General features: G+C 52.9%; 1 protein-coding gene across 3 annotated transcripts; it reads right to left on the bottom strand.

The window, feature by feature from the left end:
• Window positions 1-7,876: 7,876 nt before the first annotated feature.
• Window positions 7,877-24,219, bottom strand: CUL7 (cullin 7). 3 transcript variants are annotated; one of them, XM_008958772.4, is made up of 26 exons: window positions 23,941-24,219; window positions 22,437-23,024; window positions 21,840-21,991; window positions 21,196-21,696; window positions 20,501-20,639; window positions 20,204-20,400; window positions 19,648-19,903; window positions 18,574-18,811; window positions 18,390-18,495; window positions 17,125-17,352; window positions 16,756-16,846; window positions 16,481-16,652; window positions 16,231-16,336; window positions 15,833-15,928; window positions 15,473-15,648; window positions 14,998-15,131; window positions 13,690-13,872; window positions 13,316-13,422; window positions 13,044-13,226; window positions 11,176-11,336; window positions 10,791-11,007; window positions 10,417-10,687; window positions 9,102-9,247; window positions 8,826-8,952; window positions 8,527-8,732; window positions 7,877-8,271 (listed from the first exon to the last, which is right to left on the bottom strand). In XM_008958772.4, the coding sequence occupies exons 1-26, from the start codon at window positions 24,086-24,088 to the stop codon at window positions 7,948-7,950; spliced, it is 5,253 nt and encodes a 1,750-aa protein (XP_008957020.3). In that variant the 5' UTR covers window positions 24,089-24,219; the 3' UTR covers window positions 7,877-7,947. The 3 variants fall into 3 exon arrangements, with proteins under 3 accessions (XP_008957020.3, XP_003833319.3, XP_034818005.3); XM_003833271.4 differs by having other exon boundaries at window positions 22,341-23,024; XM_034962114.3 differs by having other exon boundaries at window positions 22,341-23,024; window positions 23,852-24,082.
• Window positions 24,220-24,446: the final 227 nt, after the last annotated feature.

The raw sequence follows: 24,446 nt of genomic DNA on the forward strand, positions 1-24,446 counted from the left end.
CTCCCAGGTTCAAGTGATTCTTGTGCCTCAGCCTCCCGAGTAGCTGACATCCGCCACCAAGCCCAGCTAATTTCTTTCGTATTTTTAGTAGAGATAGAGTTTTGCCATGTTGGCTAGTTTGATCTTAAACTCTTGGCCTCAAGTGATCTGCCTGCCTCAGACTCCCAAAGTGCTGGGATTACAGGCGTTGAGCCACCGTTCCGGCCTTAAGGCCTCTGCTTTTATGTGGGATTTGTGGGTAGCCTAGAACTACTTTTTAGTGGGCCACATATTGGGATAGGCAATAAAGCCTAAGGCATCTACAACTGGGAAGTCAGATCAGAAACCCCTCCCACTTAAATCTGGGCCCCTCAAGGATGACAAGATCATTTAGTGGGTGAACCAATTCCACAACTCCCCTACTTGGCTTTGGTTTTGGATGCAAGGGATGTTAAGAGGTAGGGATATAAAGCTTCCGTGGTAATATACAAGCACAGCTGGCCTTCAGTACTGTTTGGGACAAGAGTTTATAACCCATGTGGTCTGGAAAATCCTCAGGCTGATAACATAGTTTAAAATAGTCTCAAGTAGGCTGGGCGTGGTGGCTCACGCCTGTAATCCCAGCACTTTGGGAGGCCGAGGCAGGCGGATCACCTGAGGTCAGGAGTTCAAGACCAGCCTGGCCAACATGGTGAAACCCCATCTCTACTAAAAATACAAAATTAGCTGGGTGTGGTGGTGGGCGCCTGTAATCCCAGCTACTCAGGAGGCTGAGGCAGGATAATCACTTGAGCCTGGGAGGTAGAGGTTGCAGTGAGCCAAGATCGCACCACTGCACTCCAGCCTGGGCAAAAAGAGTGAAATCACCACCACCCCCCAAAAAAAATGGCCGGGCATGGTGGCTCACACCTGTAATCCCAGCACTTTGGGAGGCAGAGGCGGGTGGATCACGAGGTCAGGGGTTCGAGACCAGCCTGACCAACATGGTGAAACCCTGTCTCCACTAAAAATACAAAAATTAGCCAGGTGTGGTGGTGGGCGCCTGTAATCCCAGCTACTCAGGAGGCTGAAGCAGGAGAATTGCTTGAACGCGGGAGGCGGAGGTTGCAGTGAACCGAGATCGCGCCACTGCACTCCAGCCTGGGCGACAGAGCGAGACTCCGTCTCAAAAAAAAAAAAAGTCTCAAGTAGATAGTGTCTCCAGGGTCCTGGCAGAAGCAAATGTAATCCTTTCTTGAGGATTGTTTTTTTTTTTTTTTTTTTTTTTTTTGAGATGGAGTCTCACTCTGTCATCCAGACTGGCAAAAATTAAAATGTGAGAAGTATAAAATAAAAAATACAAAATGTCTTATGTTTAAAGAAAAAGTGTGACAAATGAATATCAAAAGGTACTAAACTGGTGTGATTAAAAAGTAAAACTTAAGGCCGGTCATGGTGGCTCACGCCTGTGTTCCCAGCACTTTGGGAGGCCAAAGCGGGTGGATCACGAGGTCAGGAGATGGAGACCATCCTGGCTAGTACAGTGAAACCCTATCTCTACTAAAAATACAAAAAATTAGCCAGGCGTGGTGGCGGGTGCCTGTAGTCCCAGCTACTCTGGAGGCTGAGGCAGAAGGATGGCATGAACCTGGGAGGCAGAGCTTGCAGTGAGCCGAGACTGTGCCACTGCACTCCAGCCTGAGGAACAGAGCGAGACTCCATCTCAAAAAAAAAAAAAAAAAAAGTAAAACTTAAAAAGAAAAGCTTTTAAAAATGAAAAGTAGGGCCAGGCATGGTGGCTCGTGCCTGTAATCCCAGCACTTTGGGAGGCTGAGGTGGGTGGATCACCTGAGGTTGGGAGTTCGAGACTAGCCTGGCCAACATGGTGAAACCCCGTCTCTACTAAAAATACAAAAAGTTAGCCGGGCGTGGTGGCGCATGCCTGTAATCCTAGCTACTTGGGAGGCTGAGGCAGGAGAATTGCTTGAACCTAGGAGGCGGAGGTTGCGGTGAGCCAAGATTGCGCCACTGCACTCCAGCCTGGGCAACAAGAGTGATACTCCACCTCAGAAAAAAAAAAGTACACTACGAGAAGTTAGAAACTTTATGGTTAAGCAGCAGATTAGACTTCTCCCTAAAGGGAGAATGAACTGGAAATAGATCTGAAGTTACACAGAGAGAGCACTGACATACAGAGAAGTGGAAACTAAGGAAAAGAGGTTAAAAAACATGGAAGAGGCTGGGTGTAGTTGCTGACACCTGTAATCCCAACTTTTTGGGAGGCATAGAGAGGATTGCTTGAGGTCCTCAGTTGGGGGACCAGCCTGGGCAACATAAGGAGACCTTGTCTCTAAAAAAAAATTTAAAAATCAGACATGTGGCACATGCCTATAGTCCTAGCTTCTCTGGAGGCTGAGGCTGGAGGATTGCTTGAGCCCAGGAACTTGAGGTTGCAGTGAGCTATGATGGCATCACTGCACTCCAGCCTGGGTGACAGAGCAAGATCCTGTCTATAAAACATAACAAAATGAAGATAAATGTGAGACTTGACAATCAAAATTTCAGGAAAGAATATTTCCTGAGAAATATTCTGGGCATTTTCCAGAATTTTTTTGAGATGGGGTCTCCCTCTGTCGCCCAAGCTGGAGTACAGTGGCACGATCTTGGCTCACTGTAACCTCTTCCTCCCAGGTTCAAGCTATTCTTCTGCCTCAGCTCCCTGAGCAGCTGGTATTTCAGGTGTATGCCACCACACCTGGCTAATTTTTTTTTTTTTGTAGGGATGGGGTTTCACCATGTTGGCCAGCTGGTCTCAAACTCCTGACCTCAAGTAATCCACCCACCTAGGCCTCCCAAAGTGATAGGTTTAGAGGTGTGAGCCACCGCACCTGGCCTAGTTTTTTTTTTTTTTTTTTTTTTTTTAAGGCTAGATAAATCATGAGCCAGGAACATTTGAAAGTCTATCCAGCTTGGGCAACATGGTGAAACTGCATCTCTACAAGAATACTCAGGCGGCTGAGGCAGGAGGATCACTTGAGCCTGGGAGGTCGAGGCAGTGAGCCGTGATTGTGCCACCCGTACTCCAACCTGGGTGACAGAGCAAGACCCTTTCTTAAAGAAAGAATGCCTACCTTAAAAGCAGCTCTATGCCCCCAGTTAGGAGACTGAGGTGGGACAATCACTTGAGACTAGGAGTTCAAAGCTGTAGTATGCAGTGATTGCGCTTGTGAACAGCCACTGCACTGCCGCCTAGGTAACACAGTGAGATCCTGTATCTAAAAAAAGGCAGCTCTTGGGCCGGGCACGGTGGCTCACACCTGTAATCCCAGCACTTTGGGAGGCCGAGGAGGGCGGATCATGAGGTCAGGAGATCAAGACCATCCTGGCTAACATGGTGAAACCCCATCTCTACTAAAAATACAAAAAATTAGCCGGACATGGTGGCACGTGCCTGTAGTCCCAGCTACTCAGGAGGCTGAGGCAGAATCACTTGAACCTGGGAGGCGGAGGTGGCAGTGAGCTGAGATTGCACCACTGCACTCCAGCCTGGGCAACATAGTGAGACTCCATCTCAAAAAAAAAAAGAAAAAAAGAAAAAGGTAGCTCTAATGAAAAGGAAGAGAAGTAGAATCAGAAGTTAGGACATCTATTGCTTGATGCTTCTGGGATGGGTAAGATGTAGTTCTGGTGATAGAAGTTGAAGCTGCAGCATAATGAGAGATGAAAGAGAAACTGCTCTTCTGGTGATTTTAACCCTAGGGATGTAGCTACTGGGACAGGAGGAAGTGAGGGACCCAGTGCTGCAGGGTCCCTATTGTCACATATGTCAATCCTACTTTAAAGTCAAATAATGGATTCTGGCTGATAAAGCCTATCAGAATTATGGTGTTGATACGAAAGTGTCACATAGCCACCAAAATGTGTTCTCTACTTTCTTGCTTTGCTCTGATTAGCTAAGTCTTGGTCACATGGCTTTATAGCACTGGGAAAACCAGGATCTGGTCTTTTATAGGGTAGGAAGTGAGCCCTATCTTTTGTGTAGATTTGTGGCGGGGAGTTTCCCAAGCATGGGAAATGGGCTCAGATGATGTGGTTATAAAATGTGAATGTCCATTAAAAGGCAGTCAGTGTTGGCTACTCTAAGCCTTCAAATTGTTGCTTTTCCCCTTCAACAGGGACCAAGGGGAGATACTGGAAACCTCTGAGCTTCAGCTGTTGGTTTTTGGGTTTTGTTTTTGTTTTATTGAGATACAGTTCACTTAACTATACAGTTTACCCATTTAAAGTACACAGTGTTTTTTAGTAAATTTACAGAATTGTGCAACTATTACAATTTTGGAACATTTTTGACACCTCCCCCCAAAAAAACCCCTATGCCCTTTAGCAGTCATCCTCAGTCTCCTCAGCCCTAGGCAACCACTCATCTACTTTCTGTCTTTATAGATTTGCCTATTTGGGACATTTCCTATAAATGGAATCTGTATGTGGTCTTTGCTTGGTTTTGTTTTTGGGGTGGTGGGGGCTGACTACTTAGTCTTGACAAGCCAAGGTCCCAACCCAGCAGTAGAAATATAAGGAGTCACGGCTGTGAGGATGGCCTCACAATGGGCTCAGGGTAGTGAACTTCTGTCCCCTGAGTTATCTCAGAAATGAGGCCAACTCTCTGCCCTCTAGAATGGATGGCCCTGAGGGAGAGAAAGGTTCATGTCCTTCCTGGCTGGTGACAGAAGGCTGGACTGTGCCTGAAATCAAAGCTTCTCACCTGGATTTGGGCAAATCAAGCAGTCCCAAATCTCAGGGTGGGGTGAGATGTGTGCTGAAGAGGGCAACACAGGAGCTGCACTGCAGATGGCGACATGCAGGGTTTCAAGGCCAAAGCTGGTGTGTTCTTCCCTTAAGAATTGCTGTAGGCTAGGTGAGGTGGCTCACACCTGTAATCCCAGCACTTTGGGAGGCTGAGGTGGGCAGATCACCTGAGGTCGGGAGTTCGAAACCAGCCTGACCAACATGGAGCAACCCTGTCTCTACTAAAAATACAAAATTAGCCGGGTGTGGTGGCGCATGCCTGTAATCCCAGCTACTCGGGAGGCTGAGGCAGGAGAATTGCTTGAACCCCGGAGGTAGAGGTTGCAGTGAGCCGAGATCACACCATTGCACTCCAGCCTGGGCAACAAAAGCGAAACTCCATCTAAAAAAAAAAAAAGGCCGGGTGCAGTGGTTCATGCCTGTAATGCCAGTGCTTTGGGAGGCCGTGGCTGGATCACCTGAGGTCAGGAGTTTGAGACCAGCCTGACCAATATGGTGAAACCCTGTCTCTACTAACAATACAAAAATAAGCTGGGCGTGGTGGCGGGAGCCTGTAATCCCAGCTACTCGGGAGGCTGAGGCAGAAGAATCGCTTGAAACTGGGAGGCGGAGGTTGCAGTGAGCCGAGGTCGTGCCACTGCACTCCAGCCTGGGTGACAGAGCAAGACTCTGTCTAAAAAAAAAAAACAAAAAAAAATTATTGCTGGAGACTTTTTCCATCACAGATGAGCAGGAAGGTACCCCATGGGAGACTGGCAAGGTGACTGAGTAGGATGCCCAGGGGCTGATGAGGGCAGTAAGTTCAAGGCATAGCCTACAGCTCAGCCCATGGAGGAGGCCTCGGGACAGTAGCAGAACGGGGCTGTAGTGCAAGTAAATCCTATCGTCTGACCCTATATGCACTTCATGCTGGCCTGACTACTGGACCTCACAGCAGGAAGCTTCTTTGAGTTTCTGGTGGAGAAGGATAATCTTATAAAAAGCAAGAAAGTCCAGAGAAGGGCAGAAAGCTCTGGCACTTGAGAGTGAGCACAAGAATATTGGGCCTGGGCCAATAAAAGCCTATAATCTCTGGTACCAAGGTGAAGAGGCACTAAGTGACCAGCTGCAGCAACCCCAGTGTACCTGGGCCCACTGTGCTGGGCCCCCAGTCTGCTGCTGCTGCCTGTCTGGACTCTGCCCCAAAGGGCAGCTGTCACTCAGCAGGCTGGCCCCTGCTGTGAGAGCTACCGACACCATGGGACCAACACTGCAAAGCAAGCACTAGGGAGCCCCTCTGCCCTCTGTATTATAGCCTCATCCTGAGCAACCTGACTCTCCCACAAGCCATGGCCTTTTTTCCCCTAGACTCCAAATCTCAGTCCTGGTGGCACTCAGTTCTCTCTGTCTGGCTTCTGTGCCCTCCTTTACCACCTGACTCTTCCTCATCCCCCTTCCCCCTCCTTCCATAGCTTTTTCTGTCACCTCTGGGCTACGAGCCTCGGGATGCCTGGGTCATCCCTTCTTTCCTCCTCCCCAGTAGCCCTGCCAAGACACAGAGCTGCACCTTTGGCACAGGATCCCCTGGCCTGACCTGAGCTGCCCTGCTTCAGTAGGGGTGGTGCCAATGGAGCCAATTATAGTAGCACAAGCAAACCTCCTCAACAGCAGCAGGGCAGAGGCTCACCTATGGGGGTAGTTAGGGGTAGGAGTTTTTGCCTTTCTGAAATAGAGAGAGGGTCTCTGTCACCTAGGCAGGAGTGCAGTGGGTATTCACAGGCACGATCCCACTACTGATCAATCAGCATGGGAGTTTTGAGCTGCTCTCTTTCTGACCTGGGCCAGTTCACTCATTTATTTATTTATTTATTTATTTTTGAGACGGAGTCTTGCTCTGTTGCCAGGCTGGAGTGCAGTGGAGCGATCTTGGCTCACTGCAACCTCCGCCTGCCGGGTTCAAACAATTCTCCTGCCTCAGCCTCCCAAGTAGCTGGGACTACAGGCATGCACCACCACACCCGGCTAATTTTTGTATTTTTAGTAGAGATGGGGTTTCACCATGTTGGCCAGGATGGTCTCAATCCCTTGACCTCGTGATCCGCCCACCTCAACCTCCCAAAGTGCTGGGATTACAGACGTGAGCCACCACGCCCAGCCGCCAGTTCACCCCTTCTTAGGCAACCTGGGATCCCCCGCTCCTGGGAGTTCACCATATTGTTGCTGAACTTGGTGCAGATACCCAAATGGCAGAGCACACTGCAGCCCAGAACTCCTGGGCTCAAGCGATCCTCCTACCTCAGCTTCCCGAGTAGCTGGGACTAAAGGTGCATATAGCGCCATGCCCGCAGGGGTAGGAGTTTTTCTTTCTTTTTTTTTTCTTGTTCTTCCAAATCCCTCGTTTTGAGAATCAAGGGGTAGGAGTTTGATGACAGCGTGTGCAGCTCTGCAAGGACAGAGAAGGGGTGGAGGCAGAGGAGGGGAAGAAAGGGGCAAAACGGAGGAGCTTGTGGAAGTAAGAACTGTGCTAGAACAGTTCTTTCTGGGCCTATGCCATCAGATGGAATATACATTCAGGTTGCTGGGTGCCTGCAGTGGCCACAGGGGTCACTGACCTCACCTTCATCATGTCAGTCTTACTTAGGGAAGGCACCAAGGAACCACAATCACTGTTGGCAATGGTGGCCAAAATAGAGACTCACTGGCAATGCCTTCATTCACGTCAAATGCTTCCATACCTGTTACTTGTCGCAGTCCCACAGTGACTGGGCCAGTTCCACAAACAAGGAGAATTAAACCCTGCTCGATAATCTGCACAAGTTACAAACCATCTGGTGAGTGGCCAAGTTGGGCTTGGATCTCCAGCCTGCCAGATGAAAGCACTTCTGACCACACACCCTCTGAGAAGGGGCTGAGTGCCATCATCCTGCCTGGTCCTCTCAATCTCTCTGCCTAGAGGGGGTGCTAAGTCACACCTGACTCCCTCTGCCTTTCTCCCAGTCTACCATCCTCACCCTAAGAAGACCCTTGGCATATCATGCGACAGCCTCAGTGCCAAGGGCTCCTTCTCCACCAGCAAGGAAAGCCCTCCCATCTCCCCACTCAAATCTCTAGCAGTCGCCAAACACACACGTCATATAATCAAACTCTTGGGTTTTATTTCTGTAAAAGCTCCAGCTCTACCTTCCCCTGACCCCAAGTCTAGGGCTACCGGAAGGTAGAGAAGCTCTGGGTGGCAGTGCAGGAGGCATAGGGCACACCCCGGGAGCGAATCTGTAGGGTATGGAAGGTGAGGGGTGGGTTGGGGCCTGAGGAGCCTGGGTTCAGGGACTCGGTGTGAGGCTCCATGACAGTCACAGGGACTGCATAGGACAGCACCTGGGGCCGGTCGTCATGGCGTCTCAGCGTGCCCTTGCCCAGGAGGTGTAGGATGCAGGAGAGGACGTCAGTGCTGCTGCAGGCAGACCCCTTACCAAGGCTGCTGACCAAACCCCTGGGAGGACACGGGCCCTTCTGCCAAGCCTCCAGCACCTGGTGTGGGGGAGGAAGGGAGAAGCGGTAGTTTAGAGGCAGCTGACCCCTCCTTGCTTGAGCTTCCACTCCAACCACAAGCTGCTAGGACAGGACGCCCCAAGGACACCAGGTACATCCTGACCTCACTCCTCACACTCCTACAGGCTACACAGTGAACCAGGTGCCTCACCACACGTGCACCCACCTTGTCCTGTAGACTGCTCCCCCAACCCCAGCAAAGATCTGTCACCCATTGTGCCCACCCCTGCCTACCAGACAGACAAGCTGGTCAATGTGCAGCCCCTCATCTCCATGGGCCTTGAGGATTCGGACGATGAGGCAGTTCAGAAGATTCCGTCTCTTCTCCAAGTTCCGGCCCTCTTCACCCTCAGCTTGCAGGTACGTCTGAGGTGGGATGAGCCGCACAATGTCCCATCTCGACCTGGGTTCCTTGCTGCCATCTCGAATCTTGAGGACCCCTGAAATAAACGCTGATCACTCACTCAGTGGAGAGCCCACGAGGAGCCTGGCCCTGCCTCAGAGCAGAGGCCCCTCTGGCCCTAAGTGCATACCTCCTGGTATATCCTTTTGCTCGTGAAGGTCCAGGGGGCCTCTTGAAGAGGTGAGGGGCCCAATCGCCTGATTGAGCATGTCTGCGGAGAGCCCTGAGAGCGCCAGCAGACTCTCCACAGAGACCGCCTTCAGAGAACAGATGGGAGACATTCAGGGCCTCCCCAAGGAGTGGAGAGAAGAGGATGGAGGGAAGAAGCAGAGGGAGTCAAGGTTTCGGGAAGAGAGGCAAGGGACAAAGTGGGAGACAGGAGAGAGGTGCAGCGGGGCTGGGCCACCTTCAGGTCGTTGAGATACAGCAGTAGCCACATCTGCACGGTGGACACATGCAGGGTCTGGTTCCCAAACTGCAGCTCAGCCCAGCCCAGCCACGTCCACTGCAGTCGCCTCTGTGAGCCTCGCTCAAGGGCAGGGTGGCTCTGACCTGGACCAGGAAGGGGGAGGGAGACAAAGAGCAGGTGAAAGGAGGGAGTTGGTGTTGGAGGGAGGGTGCACGCTGGTCACGCTCTGTTTATCTCTGCAAGGCGTGTGACCCCAGCATTTATGGACACTGGGGCTTCTGGTCTAAGCTTCCAGATCTCAGCCTTCTCTGGGCCTGCCTCTATGGCAAGCCTCAGGTATCTGGGAGCTATCCTATGCCTAGCCTGGTGCCAAGCAGGTTCTCATCAGTGCCTTCGAGGATTGCCCCATGTGTTTTTAGGGAGACAAAACCATGAAGGGAGGAAGGACTGGGGCTCTTATCAAGCTGGAATATTATGACAGGAAACAATGTCTCCCCTATTAGGAGGCTCCCTGACCACAGGTCTGAGCCTCTTCCCCCTCCTGTGTTGCTGCCAGCTCAGGGATCAGCCCCCGATGGGGAGTTTAGGATGACAGGTGACTGACCAGAAAAGAGCCAGACACCTACTCATATCTGGTGGCCTCAGGTGCCTCCTGCCTCCATCCTCCCCGTCACCCACAAAGAGATTCCCAGGTCTTATTTTAGAACAGAAAAAGCAATGGTCTGGGGATCAGGTATCTGACAGCACCTGCCACCCCCAGCCACCAAGCTCCTGCCCTTTGTTCTCAAAACCACTCTTTTTCCCATGGCCTAGGGAATTCTTATTCCTAAAGACTATCTCTCCCTGAATCTATAAAAACAAAAATTTAAAATTTAAATTAAAAGACCAACTCTTTTTTTTTTTTTTTTTTTTTTTTGAGATGGAGTCTCGCTGTCGCCCAGGCTAGAGTGCAGTGGCACGATCTCGGCTCACTGCAACATCCGCCTGTGGGTTGAAGTGATTCCCCTGCCTCAGCCTCCCGAGTAGCTGGGACTACAGGCACGCACCACCACACCCGGCTAATTTCTGTATTTTTAGCAGAGACGAGGTTTCACCATGTTGGCCAAGGCTGGTCTTGAACTCCTGACCTCAAGTGATCTGCCTGCCTCGGCCTCCCAAAGCGCTGGGATTACAGGCATGAGCACTGTGCTCAGCCAAAGACTATCTCTTTTTACATCAAGCCTCCCAACATCAGGGTCTGCCCCCAACCCCAGGTCCTTTCCTAGCAGCCCACCCTCTCCCCAGTCCCCAGTCCCTCTGCCTGGCTGCTCACTCTTGTTGTAGAAGTTGGAGTATCTGTTCAAAGTGCCCCTCAGGTAGGAGGGCAGGCAGGTTCTGGGGTTCAGTGTGTGGCAGATTGAGGCAACAGGCCAGGAGTGTCGGGACAGGACAAGCACAGACACTTCTGGCATTGCCCCTTCATAGTAGAGGTCCTCATTCTCCTCCTCTTCCTCCTCTCCCTCCGCCACATCCACCACTGCTGCTGCCCCAGCTTCCTCTTCCTTCTCGCTCTTGTGCTCCTTGCCACTGGCCCCAAGGCCCACCTGAAGGAGCACAGGGTTCCCAGATGCCATGGCCTCCTCCAGTCTGCTCCACGCCCCTCTTCCCCCTACCCTCTTATTTGCTTATCCCTTCTAAGGCACTCACCTGTATTTTCTTCTCTGTATCCTCCAGCTTTAGGAGTTCCTGATCCAGCTGCTGGAGCTGGTAGACGTGGAACTGGCGCTGCAGCTCCTTAGAGGTGCTCAGGCTCTGCAACATCTGCTGGGGGAGGCGGTTGGGGAAGCAGGGACCGATCTGCTCCAGCACGGCCCCCTCCAGCCAGCTCGAGACCACGCCCAGGAGACGGTCCGCCATGTAGTGCCTGCAGTGCATGCAGCCCGGGCCAAGCCTCAGTGTGGGCACCAGTGTGGCCCAGCCTCCCACTCCAAGGCTCCAGCCTGCCTCTATCCCAGACTTCCAGGCCCATGAGCTGGCTCTGCCACCATCATCCTGCCTCCCGCCAGCTCCCGCTCCTTAGGTCCACACTCACTGGTAATAATGCTCAAAAGTGGTGGCTATCTCCAAGCCGGAGAAAATCAGGACAGCTTGCAGGCATTGCTGCAGCTGTGCCAGCCTCTCCATTTCCTGGGCTCCACCGATCCGGCTGCCCTGGATCTGCTGGTCAATGTGCCGGGCGAACTGCTCACTCACCTGAGCAATGGCAGAGCACAGGAAAGCCATGAATGAGCGAGCAGAGCAGGTGAGTGGGGAGGAGGGATGAGGATCTGGAAAGTAGATATGAATGCTGGCAGCTTTCTAAGGTGGTTGGTGCTTTCATACAACTATTTTATAAGATCATTAACCATTGTACAAATTAGCAATATTAACAATTATGGAAAGTGTCTTTTCACATTGTGTCTAAAAAATCAAACTAATAATAATCATTCAAAATGAGAAAATAAGACCAGGCGCAGTTCACGCCTGTAATTCCAGCACTTTGGGAGGCTGAGACAGGCAGATGGCTTGAACCCAGGAGTTGGAGACCAGCCTGGGCAACATGGCAAAACCCCATCTCTTCTAAAAATACGAAAAAATTAGCTGGGCATGGTGGCACACGCCTATGGTCCCAGCTACCCAGAAGGCCGAGAGGACCACCTGAGCCCAAGAGGTTGAGGCTGCAGTGAGCTGTGACTGTACCACTGCACCCCAGTGTGGGAGGGAGTAAGACCCTGTTAAGAAAGAAGTAAAGAAAGAGAAAGAAAGGGAGAGAAAGAAAAAGAAAGGAGAGGAAAAGAGGGGAGGGAAGGGGAAGGGAAGGGAAGGGGAAGGGAAGGGAAAGGGAAGGGAAGGGAGAGGTGGCTCATGCCTGTAATCCCAACACTTTGGGAGGTTGAGGCGGGCGGATCACGAGGTCAGGAGTTCGAGACCAGCCTGACCAATGTGGTGAAACTCCGTCTCTACTAAAAATACAAAAATTGGCTGGGCGTGGTAGCATGCGCCTGTAATCCCAGCTACTTGGGAGGTTGAGGCAGGAGAATCGCTTGAACCTGGGAGGCGGAGGTTGTGGTGAGCTGAGATCGAGCCACTGCACTCCAGCCTGGGCAACAGAGCGAGACTCCGTCTCAAAAAAAAAAAAAAAAAAAAAGGAAGAAGAAAGAGAGAAGGAAAGAAACAGAAAGAGAGAAAGAGAAGGAAGGAGGGAGGGAGGGAGAGAAGGAGGGAGGGAAGGAGGGAAGGAAGGAAGGAAGGAAGGAAGGCAGGAAGGGAGAAAGAGAGAGAGAAAGAAAGACGGACACAAGGAGGTAAGTTACATACACAAAGATGGTCCTGATGCAGTGTCACTGATAAACTAGGACTGGAGGCTACACAAGGAGCCTCATGTTCCTGCTGCTCTGTACCCTGCTTTCCAGGGTGCTTCTTGCATTTTAGCTCATCAATTGTGGGGGGTTTTTTTGTTTTGTTTTTTTTTTGAGATGAGTCTAGCTCTGTCACGCAGGCTGGAGTGCAGTGGTGCAATCTCGGCTGACTGCAACTGCAACCTCCACCTCCTGGGTTCAAACGATTCTCCTGCCTCAGCCTCCCAAGTAGCTGGGAATACAGGCATGTGCCACCATGCCTGGCTAATTTTTGTATTTTTAGTAGAGATGGGGTTTGGCCATGTTGGCCAGGCTGGCCTCAAACTCCTGCCCTCAGATGATCTGCCTGCCTCGGCCTCCCAAAGTGCTGGGATTACAGGCATGAGCCACCACACCTGGCCACTATTTATTTTTTTCAATTTTTTAAACTTCTTATAACATGGCTATATACTAACATATGTTCATCATAGAATGGGAATGGAAGGGTGGGTCATTTGGAGGAGGTGAGGAAGGGAGAGTTTGTCGGAAGAGACCCAAGGATGAGGCAAGGGTAGAGGCTTACGTGGGCAGCTTTGAGAAAAGGGAGCTTCAGCAAGGCTCCCGCACAGCCATTTTGCAGCGCCAGCAAGAAGGCTGCCCGAGGCCCAAACAGTTCAGAGCTTGAGTTCTGCAGAATATTAAAGTGCTCACAGTAGCGTGGCACAAAGTCATCATCCCGCCAGGATGAGGTCAGAAAATTGTTCACCTGGAAGGAAGGGGCAGGAGCATGAAGACACAACCCAACATGCCACCATTATGGTGTCCCCTCTCTCCCGCAGGCCTGCTCCTGCCCACCTGCTTCTCCACCACAGCCCGCCAACAGCGCGTCAGGTTTCTCATGATGCTGCTTGGAAGGCCGCGGGTAGCCAAGGAGCTCCAGTCATGGCTTCTGTTTCTGCCTTCTGTAGAGACCAAGAAAGTGGCAGAGGCAAGGAGGGTGCAGCCCCTTCACTCCCAAGTCCCCATCCAAGGGGGTTCCCTGAGGCCTTTCCTGACACGCTGCCACCCAAAATGATGTTCATGGATGGAGGTGACACAAACCTGGAAGATGAACAGGCTGAGCCCATAGGGAGGGGAAGGATGGGGATGGACAGAAGCCTGTGGTGTACACCTGGGGCCCAGGAAAATGCTCCTGACTAGAGCTCCCCACCTGAATCTCCACTACTCACTGGGCCGAGGAGTGGCCACCACAGGAGGGGGTGCCTCACAGGGCTCGACATGCACCAGCAGGTGAGTGAGACGGCGCACCCGCGAGAAGAAAGCTGGGCCGCGGCTCTGGGGGTTGAAGACAGCTTCCTGACACTCCAGGTACTGGTCCAGCAGCCAACCCAGGGGGCTAATGCCATCCTCATCTAGAGGGTGAGATAAACAAACCAAGGCACAGCCATGTCTGCAGGGAAGTGGGAGTGGTTGGGCTGAACAGGAGTGTGGAGATAGAGCAACTGGACGGAATGATACAAGGAAGGGGGGCCAGGTAGGGTGGTTTACACCTGTAATCCCAGCACTTTGGGAGGCTGAGATGAGAGGATCGCTTGAGGCAGGAGTTCAAGACTGGCCTGGTCAACATAGCAGGACCCCATCTTTAAAAATAAGAAATAAGCATAAAAAAATAGAAAAGGCCAGGCGCGGTGACTCATGCCTATAATCCCAGCACTTTGGGAGGCTGAGGTGGGTGGATCACCTGAGGTCGGGAGTTCGAGATCAGCCTGACCAACATGGAGAAACCCCACCTCTACTAAAAATATAAAATTAGCCAGGTGTGGGTCAGGCGCGGTGGCTCATGCCTGTAATCCCAGCACGTTGGGAGACTGAGGCGGGTGGATCACCTGAGATTGGGAGTTCGAGACCAGCCTGACCAACATGGAGAAACCCCATCTCTACTAAAAATACAAAATTAGCTGGGCATGGTGGCCCATGCCTATAATCCCAGCTATTTGGGAGGGTGAGGCAGAAGAATCACTTGAACCCTGGAGGCAGAGGTTGCAGTGAGCCGAGACTGCGCCATTGCACTCCAGTCTAGGCAACAAGAGCGAAACTCTGTCTCAAAAAAATAAAATAAAATAAAATAAAATTAGCCAGGCATGGTGGTGCATGCCTGTAATCCCAGCTACTCGGGAGACTGAGGCAGGAGAATTGCCTGAACCTGGGAGGCAGAGGTTGCAGTGAGCCAAGATCATGCCATTGCACTCCAGCGTGGGTAACGAGCGAAAATCTGTCTCAAAAAAAAAAAAAAAGAAGAAGAATGATAAAGGGAGTGGGTAACAAGGCACCTCCTGCACTTATGGTGTCCCCTGACACTTGAGAGACATGGGAAAGGGGGCAGCCCCTGGGCTGTGAGAAGACAGCACTGGGATTACAAATGCAGGTGCCAAAAGGGCCAGGACATAATCCAGGTGGTTCTAGGGTAGAGCAAGAAGGAACTAATTAGTGGAACCAAGCCCTGAGATAGTAATGGGTCCAGATGTCAGGATGGTTACCAGGGGAGGTGATGTTCTGCACCACGGGGCTGACCAGGGCCTCCCAGCAGGTCTTGCCCAGAGCTTGGGCAGCCTCGTCATCAGGGAGGAAGCGGTCAGCAAAATTCTGCTCCTGGCGCAGAGCACCGTTGAGTCTGGGGGTGAGAATGGAGGAGGAAGGTGTCAGGGGCTTGAAGCATATGTTATCTCAGTGTCCACCCTTCCTAAGACTGCCAGCTAACCCCAGCACCCAAACCGAAGGCCCCCTGGTACTTCAGAACTGCTCTGTGCTAACTGGTATATCCCATTCCCAGCCCACTGGAGAAATCTTTTCTCTTTATCCTTTCTTCCCCTCCCACAGCTCAGAAAACTCCAGCCCCCTCCCCACGCATATTAAACCTCCATCTCACAGCTTCTATGGACCCCTGCCTGCCAGCTATTTGCAATAGCCTTACCTTTCCCACAGACACAAGCATACACGCACACTCTCACACACCTAGAACTCAGGTGCAGGAGGCTCCTGCGGTCCTCTGCCATGTCCTGGCTCCAGGCCTGTGCCCGAACCATGTAGAAGAGGCGTGTGTGACGACAGAGCTGCTCCCGGAACACTGGCCAGAACGTCGGCTTGGGGCCTAGGATCTCTAACCCCCGAATGCGCGTATCAATGCCACCCTGAAACACACACAGGACTATCTTCACTCGCCCCACACCTTGGGATGGGCTGGGGTCAGCTACGCCCTCGAACCTCACCCCTGGAGCTGCTCGAGACCCAGGCTGGTCCTCTGGCTCAAGATCTGCCTGTTTATGGGGCTCAGAGCCCCCTACCCAGGGCCACACCCCACATCCCTGGCCCCACCTGCTGGCAGCGCTTTATGCGGATCTGGATGATGGGCCAGAAGCGGGTCAGGTTCTCCAGGAGGATCACCCGGCTGGCAGAGGGCATCACATTCACCTGGCAGGGGGCAGAGAAAGCTGTCACCTCCACATATGCAGAGCCAAGTTGGCTCTAGGCTCCAGTCCCCTCACTGTTTCCCTCCCTTCCCCAGCCCTGGGATGTGTAGGGTCCTGACAAAGCTGTCCTCATGCCACCCTCATTGTTCAGGGCCTGGTGGCACAAGCACAGGGATAAAGGACACTACTTTCTGTGGGGCTCAAGACAGGTGGGAGTAGAAAAAAGTAGGATAGGGCCACATAGAAGCAGGAGGGCAGATCCTGTGAGGGGTGGAGTAATGGCTAATGGCCCTGGGGTCCTACCGAGTTGAGTTCCGTGTGAAGAGAGCTAGTGCTATCACCCCCGCACACCATCACTCGGGCCGGCATGTAACTCGAGTCCTCACTAGCCACAAGCAGAGTCAGTTGCCTGGGAGTGGGGAGGAAAAACCATTTGGAACTTGTAGACAGGGCCCATGGCCAAGTCCAGGGGGTGGTGCTTCCCCCAAAACAAACACAGGGGCGTCACAGGAAAGCATAGGTGTGTGGCAAAGCACATGCGTGGGAGCGTTACCTGATGAGGATGCCCTGGCGCATGTGCAGGGTGATGTAGTGGGAGCCGGCGCTGCCGTTGGACTCCCAATAGGTCTTGGGGTTGTGGTCCGTCAGCTTGCTGGCCCGGTGCGGGTTGGAGGACACCTCCACCTTCTCCCAGCACTTGTCCTCCTTCACTTCCACACTGGAGCCTGGGGGCAAGTGGGAAGGGGTGGTGGTCACAGCCAGGTAGGGTGTAGAGGGGAAACAGACATAGGTGTGGGGAGGTGGAGCAACACGGCAACAGGCACGAACCCTGGCACAGGTATCTGAGGAACACATCAAAGAAAGGGATGTTGATGGGCCGGTGGGTTCGTCTGTGGTCTTCGATCTGGCCCAGCACCATCTGCAGCCAGAACATCAGAGAGAAGGGGCACAGGGGCAGAAGGAACACGGAGACACACACGGAAACATGGATGAAGGAGAGACCATGCAGCAGTGGGACTTCCTCTACAGCACCAGCAGAGCAGGCCCAGATGGGGAAGAGGGGAAGGGGAACAAATGCCCCAGGGTCACTAGAGTCACCTGCTGTTCCCAGCCATGGGAACACAGCCCTTACCCGCCACTGCTTGGGTTTCATATTCTGATGCCACTCTAAGCCCACAAGCTCCCCTTCCTCCTGACCTGGATGCAGCCTCCCAGGATGTTGGTGATGAGTTTGCGGTAGAGGTGGGCATGCTTCTCACACTTGAACACCATGTCCCGCAGCTCCTGAGCCAGCTCCAGCTTTCCCAGGTGCTTTTCCAGGGCCTTGGAGATAGCGTCTCTTGCTCCCAGCTGATTCAGCACTACGGCATAGTCCCTGCTCACTGAGGTCAGGCGGTGCAGGAAGAAAATCAGTTCCTGGAGCACCTGGGTGGGGACATAAGGGAGGAGATGAATGAAGACAGGGCGAGGGCCACAAGGGCACCTGCAGTAGCAGGTACCCACTGTGTACTCTGTGTACTGGGTGCTGGGGATGCTACAGTGAGCAAGGCAGAGTGAGGAAGTGAAAAGACAGGGATGGGGAGACACAAGAGCCAGGTGGTTAGAGAACCAAAGACAAACCAAAATGGAAAAGGGCACAAGATGCCCTGCTACTCTAGGGTTCTAGGCTGCTGATTATATTGGCAAAAACTGCAGAGAGCATCCCTGGGTTCTTTCATCCAGGCCCTACTGTCCCAAAAACCAGTTGTAGGGCTGTGTTTTGAGATGTTCAGGCACAGACACCTGGATGGCTGGGAAGGGGCTGACAGGGACTGGGTTTGTGTGTGTATACCCAATGAGCCTGCCTTAGAAAGTAAATTCTAGGTAACAGACAAAAATATAGCCACACTGCAAATACCTACTGTCACCATGACCCTAGTTCTCTGAGCCCTTCTGAAGCCTTCTGTGCCCAGGACTTCTCTGTAGCTCTTGCAGGGGACTCTGGTATGTGATGGGCCCTCTGCCTCCTTCATCCCCCTTTCTCCCACAGACCCAGCCAAAAATGGAGCTATTGAAGCTCTTAATGTTTTATGTAATAATATCTCCATATCCTTTTGTGTAAAAAAGAGAGTGGCAAGATCACACATTTGGGTTTGCTTATATTTGCATAAGGGAACACGGGAAAGATACATAAATTAATACAAGTAGTTACCAGTAAGGGGTGTGTGGGGGACACTGGGAGAACAGAGATTTGGGTGAGAGCAAGAATTCTCAGTGTATACCTTGTTAGAGCGTTTTGATTTGTGAACCATGTGAATGTATTACCTATTTAAAAAAAATAAAATTCAATTTTAAAAGCAAAACTCAAACCAAGAGCTCAAAGGCTCTATCACGCCCTCCAGAGCCTTGCCCAGCAGGTGTGCCTTGCCAGTGGCTGCCTTTATCGTCTCCCCCAGCCTCTCCCCAGAGCAGGGCAGGGGTACCTCTCGATCAGTGTTTGGGGACCGCAGGCAGGCCATGCAGGCATCCACGGCCTCGTGCCAGGGGAGCAGCAGTGCCTCGGGGAAGTCCACCAGCTGCTTCAGGATTCTGGGGGCAGAGAAATGTGCAGCCAGCCTCATGGACCCCCTTTGCCCTCAGAGATCCCACCTGTCACCATGCTCTCACCTCAGCACGGTCAGGTGCAGGGTCCTGTTAGTCTCCGGAGTGTCCAGGCTCTGCATCAGTGCCAGGAAGGGCTGCGGCTGCCGCTGCAGCTGCAGCAGGAGTGGCTTGACCTTGTTCTCCTGGGTCCCCTCTGAGCTGAGGGCTTGCTCTAGATCCAGGAGGATTTTCCCAGCTGGACCATAACCCTCCACCAGACGCTGCAGGGGAGTGTTGGGACTCTGAGATGGGGGTTCTTTTGCTACAGGAAGGGGACAGTCACAGGAGTTGGCCATTGTTAGTAATGTGAAGGCTCAGAAATAGATTCATAACTCTCAATCTTTTTCTCTAATTTCTCCTAAAAAATGTTTTAAATTTTTTAATCCCCCTAAAAGTTAGGTTTGGGGATCTAATCTCTGAATGTCATTGTAAGACAGCTTCATGACAAATTTTATATTCTTTTTTTTTTTTTCTTTGAGACGGAGTCTCGCTCTGTCACCCAGGCTGGAGTGCAGTGGCATGATCTCGGCTCACTGCAACCTCCGCCTCCTGGGTTCACGCCATTCTCCTGCCTCAGCCTCCAGTAGCTGGGACTACAGGTGCCCACCACCACGCCCGGCTAATTTTTTTTTTTTTTGTAGTTTTAGTAGAGACGGGGTTTCACCATGTTAGGCAGGATGATCTCGATCTCCTGACCTCATGATCCACCTGCCTTGGCCTTCCAAAGTGCTGGGATTACAGGCGTGAGCCACCATGCCCGGCCTTTATATTCTTAAAATAGCAAAGTAGCTTCATCTGAAAACAGGAGAGCACTTCCCTTTATTTCAAAGCATGGAATATGTTTCTGTACAAGAGAAAAAGCTAAATGTGGGGGCTTTTTTAAGTCTTCAAAATTCTCTTGCAATTTTCTAACTTTACATCCTCCTTCATTCTTTGAGGGAACACAATGCCTGCTTCTCCATTTGTTGCTTCTCTCTAAGTTGCAGCTTCTAAGGTGGCATCACTTCCAGAAAGGATTGCATAAAAATCAGCACAGACATCTCTCCTGTGCTACTGCTCTGAAGGTGTGTCAGCTCAGCTGCTGTGTCTGGCACCCACCTTCCACTTTGGCTGCATCTTCTGAGTCCTTAGCCTGGGCCTGCGCTTCTAGCAGGAGGACATCTTCTTGGGCTTCTAGAAGGGATGGGTAGGCTTGGTTCCCTGCTAGGGCTTCAGGCCCATACTTCTTGTAGACATGGCAGTTGATCAGGTCCCTGAGGGCATTGTCATTGAGTCGCTGTGGCAGAGTCAGCAGCAAGTCCTGGGCCAATTCTATGGGCACGGCCAGTTCAGCTAGGATCTCATCATCCAGAATCTGCCATCAAGGAGAAGCTCTCACTGCAGACAGCCCTGCCGACACAGAGGCCCCAGGGAGCACTTGGTAGGGGTGGGGGTCTCTCTGCACACATACCCTCCATCCTGATCCTCTCACAGCTGGCAGCTGGCTCCTCCCAAACAGCTCACCCTCCCACCTCTGAAAATTCCAGACCCCTCCTCTGCAGCCCCTTCCACTCTCTGACCTCCACTTTTCATCCTGAGCCTTCCAAATGCTCTATACAGTCCAGCCCTTGCAATAGAGCCCTCCAACCTCTGAGTGTCTCCAGGCTGGCTCTACCTCCCCATCTAGGTTCTCCTGGAGGATCTGGAGAACCTCCTGATGGTCAGGTCCATCCAGCTTCTTGATGAAGAAGAGGAGTTCCCACCACTCAGCCAGGGTCAGGTGTTCACACTCCTCAGTGTCCTCATCCTCAGGCAGCACATAAGGCACAGCATAGAGTTCTGTCATGGGCCTCCAGCGCCAGGCAGGCAGGGCTGTGAAAATGGGCCAAGGGGCACAAGGATGTCACTAGCAACTCAGCAGGACCACCATTCCTCTGCTCAGAGCTGACCCTTGCTTCCTCCCTGAGCTCACCTCTACCCAGGACTCTACTGGCCACTGCCCCTTGGTACTCATCAGCCTCAACCATGTCCTCAATGTCTTCCTCAAAGCCCAAGATCTCCAGCATGTGCCAGTGCACCCAATAGGTGCGGCCTGTTGACTCCCAAAATACCTGGAGGATAGGGAAAGAAAGAGGGAAGGGGAAGGGAGGACTCACAAATGACTGGCTGTGGCCCAGTACTGAGGACTTATAGCCCTCAGGGTGACCACCTGGCCAGGTTTTAGAAAAACCTCCACATAACAAAACAGCAGCATATGGAGAATACACACACACACACACACACACACACACACACACACACACACACACAGGATGCCTTCTCCTTTGGGGGATGGGCCTGTCTCTCCTCTCACCCTGTCTTTCATGGCTTATGCCCCCACACTTCCTTCTGGCCTCCACCACTCCATCTCCCTGACCCTGACCTTTGGAGTCTGGCTATATCAGTTTCTTCCCAGGTGTGAGTCTTCTTGACTTCACAGCCTCCTAAACCCAGATTTTCCCAGCTCTCAGAATGGCCCCCCTCTCAACTACTGACTCTTTTCACCATCCCAATCTTACCGAAAGCTTTCTCTTTGGGTGGCCTGCTGGAGCCCCCCATATAGAAGTCCCAGCTCTGCCCTACCCCAAATAGACCCCCAACAGTATCCCACCACCATGTGCCACTCACCTGCACAGGAGGCACACCGTTGTTGCTCTGCCGAAACTCGCCCTCATCCCCGGCACTGATCTCCTCATAATCATCCAGCATCCGCACTCGCATCCCCGGCTGCAGTGTGTCCCGCACATACAAGGCATAGGTATTGCCACTTGCGAACTCCGAACGAGGGCGAAAACGTCTTGACCTCCTGAAGGAGGGCTGAGCCTGGGCAGCGGGGAGCCCTGGGCTCACATCTGCCAGCTGAGGCTGGAAGATGGAACCGGGGGACCGTGCTGAGCTCCTTGGTCTGTCTGAGGCCTGGTCCCAGCGCATGGCTTGCACCAGCTCCGAGATCAGGGTGCCCATGGCCATACTGAACTCCAGCTCCAGTTGACCCCTCTCCCCACTCAACTCCTCAGGAGCAGAGGTGTTCTGGGCTCCTGGCTCCGCAGCACTGTCGTTCAGCTGATCCAGGAGCGAGGTGACATGCAAATACCGCTTCACCAGGGAGAAGAGCACCCTTCCTGGGACCTGTGGGATACAACCTTTGGCCTATATCCACCTTGTCCCAGCTTAAGCCCCTCTCTCCATACCATCCTCTGCAGATAGGTGCAAAGGCCTGGACCCTAGATCTTGTTCACAAGTTCCCCCCACCTTACACCCCCAAAGGTTACCTGTGGTAGCTGAATGCCCTCGAAAGACATGGGGTGTTCAGAGAGCGTGGCCTGTGCAAACAGTGCTAGCAGAGCACAGCGGCTGTCAAAATCCAGGTGTTTCTCAATGGCTTCTTGTTGGCTCAGTGACAGAAGGATCTGAGTCCGGGTCCCTGTAACCCACACCCCAGTTGGTAACTTCTCCCTAATCTCACCCTTCCTAGAAATCTTAGACCCTCTACTCTTTCAATCCAATCCTTTTGCCACCACACAATGAGAAAGAACTGATTTGCTTCAAAAGCTAAAATTTGCTAACTTATACACATACACACACACACGCACATAAACACGATCTACAATAGTCTAAACTCTAAATTCTTCCTTTGCATAAAAAGCAACTAATTAATATGAGGTTCTTGAAGATAGTCTTTCCTCTTTTGGCAGATAACCCCCACCCTCACTCCCATTCCCACCTCCTTTTCTTCCAACTCTAAGAGAAGGGCAACAGAATCATTTACGTACTGATGAGATCAGAGGCTCCTGCCACAGTGTCCTGTGAGTCCCTGAGCCGACCCAGCCCTTCTCCTGCTTTCCCTTCCTCCCCACACTGCCCCTCACCAGCGTCATGGGAGGACAGGGCTTGTATCATCCGGCCTGCACTCCAGCGAATCTGATAATCGGGACTACTCAACATGTGCATGAGCAAGTCCAGGACCCTTGGGTCCTTGAATACTCCAGTGAGGGGCTCAATGCTGGCATAGGCGCTGAGCACGTGGACAGTGTGAAGTAGAGGAGCAGAAGGGATGGTGCCCACACACTCCTCCAGCTGCCGAAGGGCTCTCTGAATGAGGGACTTCACATCGGTTTCCATCTCCTCCAGCACAGATTTGTCCAGGGCCCCAACCTCCCCGGCAGACTCCTGGGAGGGCCCGATGACCTGGCCATCCTCGCCCAGCATCTTGTGGCAGTTGGCATAGATCTCATCCTTGGACATCCACAGCAGGATGTGCTCAGCCTTGCAGTCCACTTGGCCAGAGCCCCCGTCCCCCTCATCGCCACGCCGCAGGATGAGCCAACGGATCTGGTACTCAGGATGCCCATCATGGCCCACGCGCTGGCGGATCAGCTCATCAGGATAGGCATGTAAGCCGGGCCCCAGGGGCACCCTGAATTCCCTGTAGCGGAGTTCTCCCACCATCCTGGCACCTGGAGCACACAAGGAAAAGAGAACAGACAAGCTAGAGGAAGAAGAGGTCAGAAAATCAAAGATATCCAGGAGGTGGGGAAGCAAATGGCAACAGCTGTCAGGCGGGGTGGGGTAAAGCCAGGCCCAGGAGTTGCATGCTGCACGCTGGGTGGGGGCAGGCCTAAGCAGAGAACACTGGGGTGTTTGTTGTGAAAGAACACAAAATTTGGGGGCTAAAAGGAAGGTCCCCAAGACCCTGTGGCCTGGAGTGGGTTGGTATGGAACAGTGGGCGGACTAGTGGGGGCAGGGCAGCCTTGGAGTTACAAGTGAATCCCAAGGCCTTGGAACAGGCAGCAACCTATGGGGTATGTGAAGCCCAGAGGGGTATGTTTGGGAGGGAGATCGTGAGTGTGTGTGAAAAGGGGTGCTGTCTCTAAGTATTGGAGCATGGGAGTGTGAGACCCAAGTTAAGAGTCCCGAGATCGCAGAGTTAAGAGACCTGAGAACTGGTGGTGGAGTGGGAGGGCAAGGCGCGATGGACTAGGAGGAGGCACTGGTGGGTTGGAGGCGCCTCCGACTGGAGCAACTGGAACAAGAGGGCTGGTGGGGGCGCCGCGAGACCCAGGGCAGGGTGCACAGACCAGGTAGGTGAGGGGCTTGGGGGACCGAGGTTGGAGACTGGAGAAGCCAGGGGCGCGCGGTAAGGTGGGGGAGAGGGGATTAGGCCCCATAAGCTGGAACCCCGAGGCACGGTAGGATGGGGGACCGAGGTTGGGTGAGCGCGAGGCTCGATGGGCAAGTGGGCAGGGAAGGAGAAGCAAGGGGCCGCGGTGGGGCTCTGGCCACCTCAGAAGTCCACCGGGGTCCTGGCGTGAGGCCTGTCCTTCACAGAGCAAGGGACGCGGCACAGACGCTGGCGGCGACTTGGGCCCCACCTGGGCCCCGCGAGGGGGTCGAGACGGAGAGACGGGAGGGGGCGTGCCTCCGCGGAACAGAGCTGCACCCGCGTGAGTCGGCAGCCACTGGGGCAGGGTGGGGCCCGGTCCCTGCCAGCGGCTCCGCCAGCCAAAAGCCACGGCTCATTTCCGCCCGACCCAGCGGAAAGCTAGGGGCCCTGGGAGAGCGCCGGGGCGGAGCCGAGGATGCCACCTTGGCGACGCAGCACCTCCTTCTTTGCGCCGCCCTTTCCTCTTCCTTTAGTCCTCCCTCCTGCGGAAGTGCCCTCCCCGTTTCCCAAAGTCAGAACTGGAAAAGGCCTCGGACGTCATTTATTTTCATCCCCGGCTCCATTACTTGTAAGGGAATTGGGGTGGGGACAGACCCAGTGTCCTGTACTTTCTCTTCCACACTTTTTACTTCTTTCCCCACGTTTAGTCTGTACCATCCCCTCCCCCGCAAAACAAAACAAAACAAAACAAAAAACACCCAAAACAAAACCACA

Source organism: Pan paniscus, chromosome 5, assembly GCF_029289425.2.
Source record: "Pan paniscus chromosome 5, NHGRI_mPanPan1-v2.0_pri, whole genome shotgun sequence".
Classification (NCBI taxonomy): domain Eukaryota; kingdom Metazoa; phylum Chordata; class Mammalia; order Primates; family Hominidae; genus Pan; species Pan paniscus.

What these genes read in the sequence shown, in the direction of transcription:
- CUL7 (XM_003833271.4), bottom strand. Translation starts at nt 24,088, where the DNA reads ATGAGCCGTGGCTTTTGGCTGGCGGAGCCGCTGGCAGGGACCGGGCCC. An exon ending in CTGCACCTGACCGTGCTGAG is followed by an intron (nt 18,496 to 18,573) that starts GTGAGAGCATGG and finishes CTCTGCCCCCAG; the next exon opens with AATCCTGAAGCAGCTGGTGG. An exon ending in TTGACCAGCTTGTCTGTCTG is followed by an intron (nt 8,272 to 8,526) that starts GTAGGCAGGGGT and finishes CCCCCACACCAG; the next exon opens with GTGCTGGAGGCTTGGCAGAA.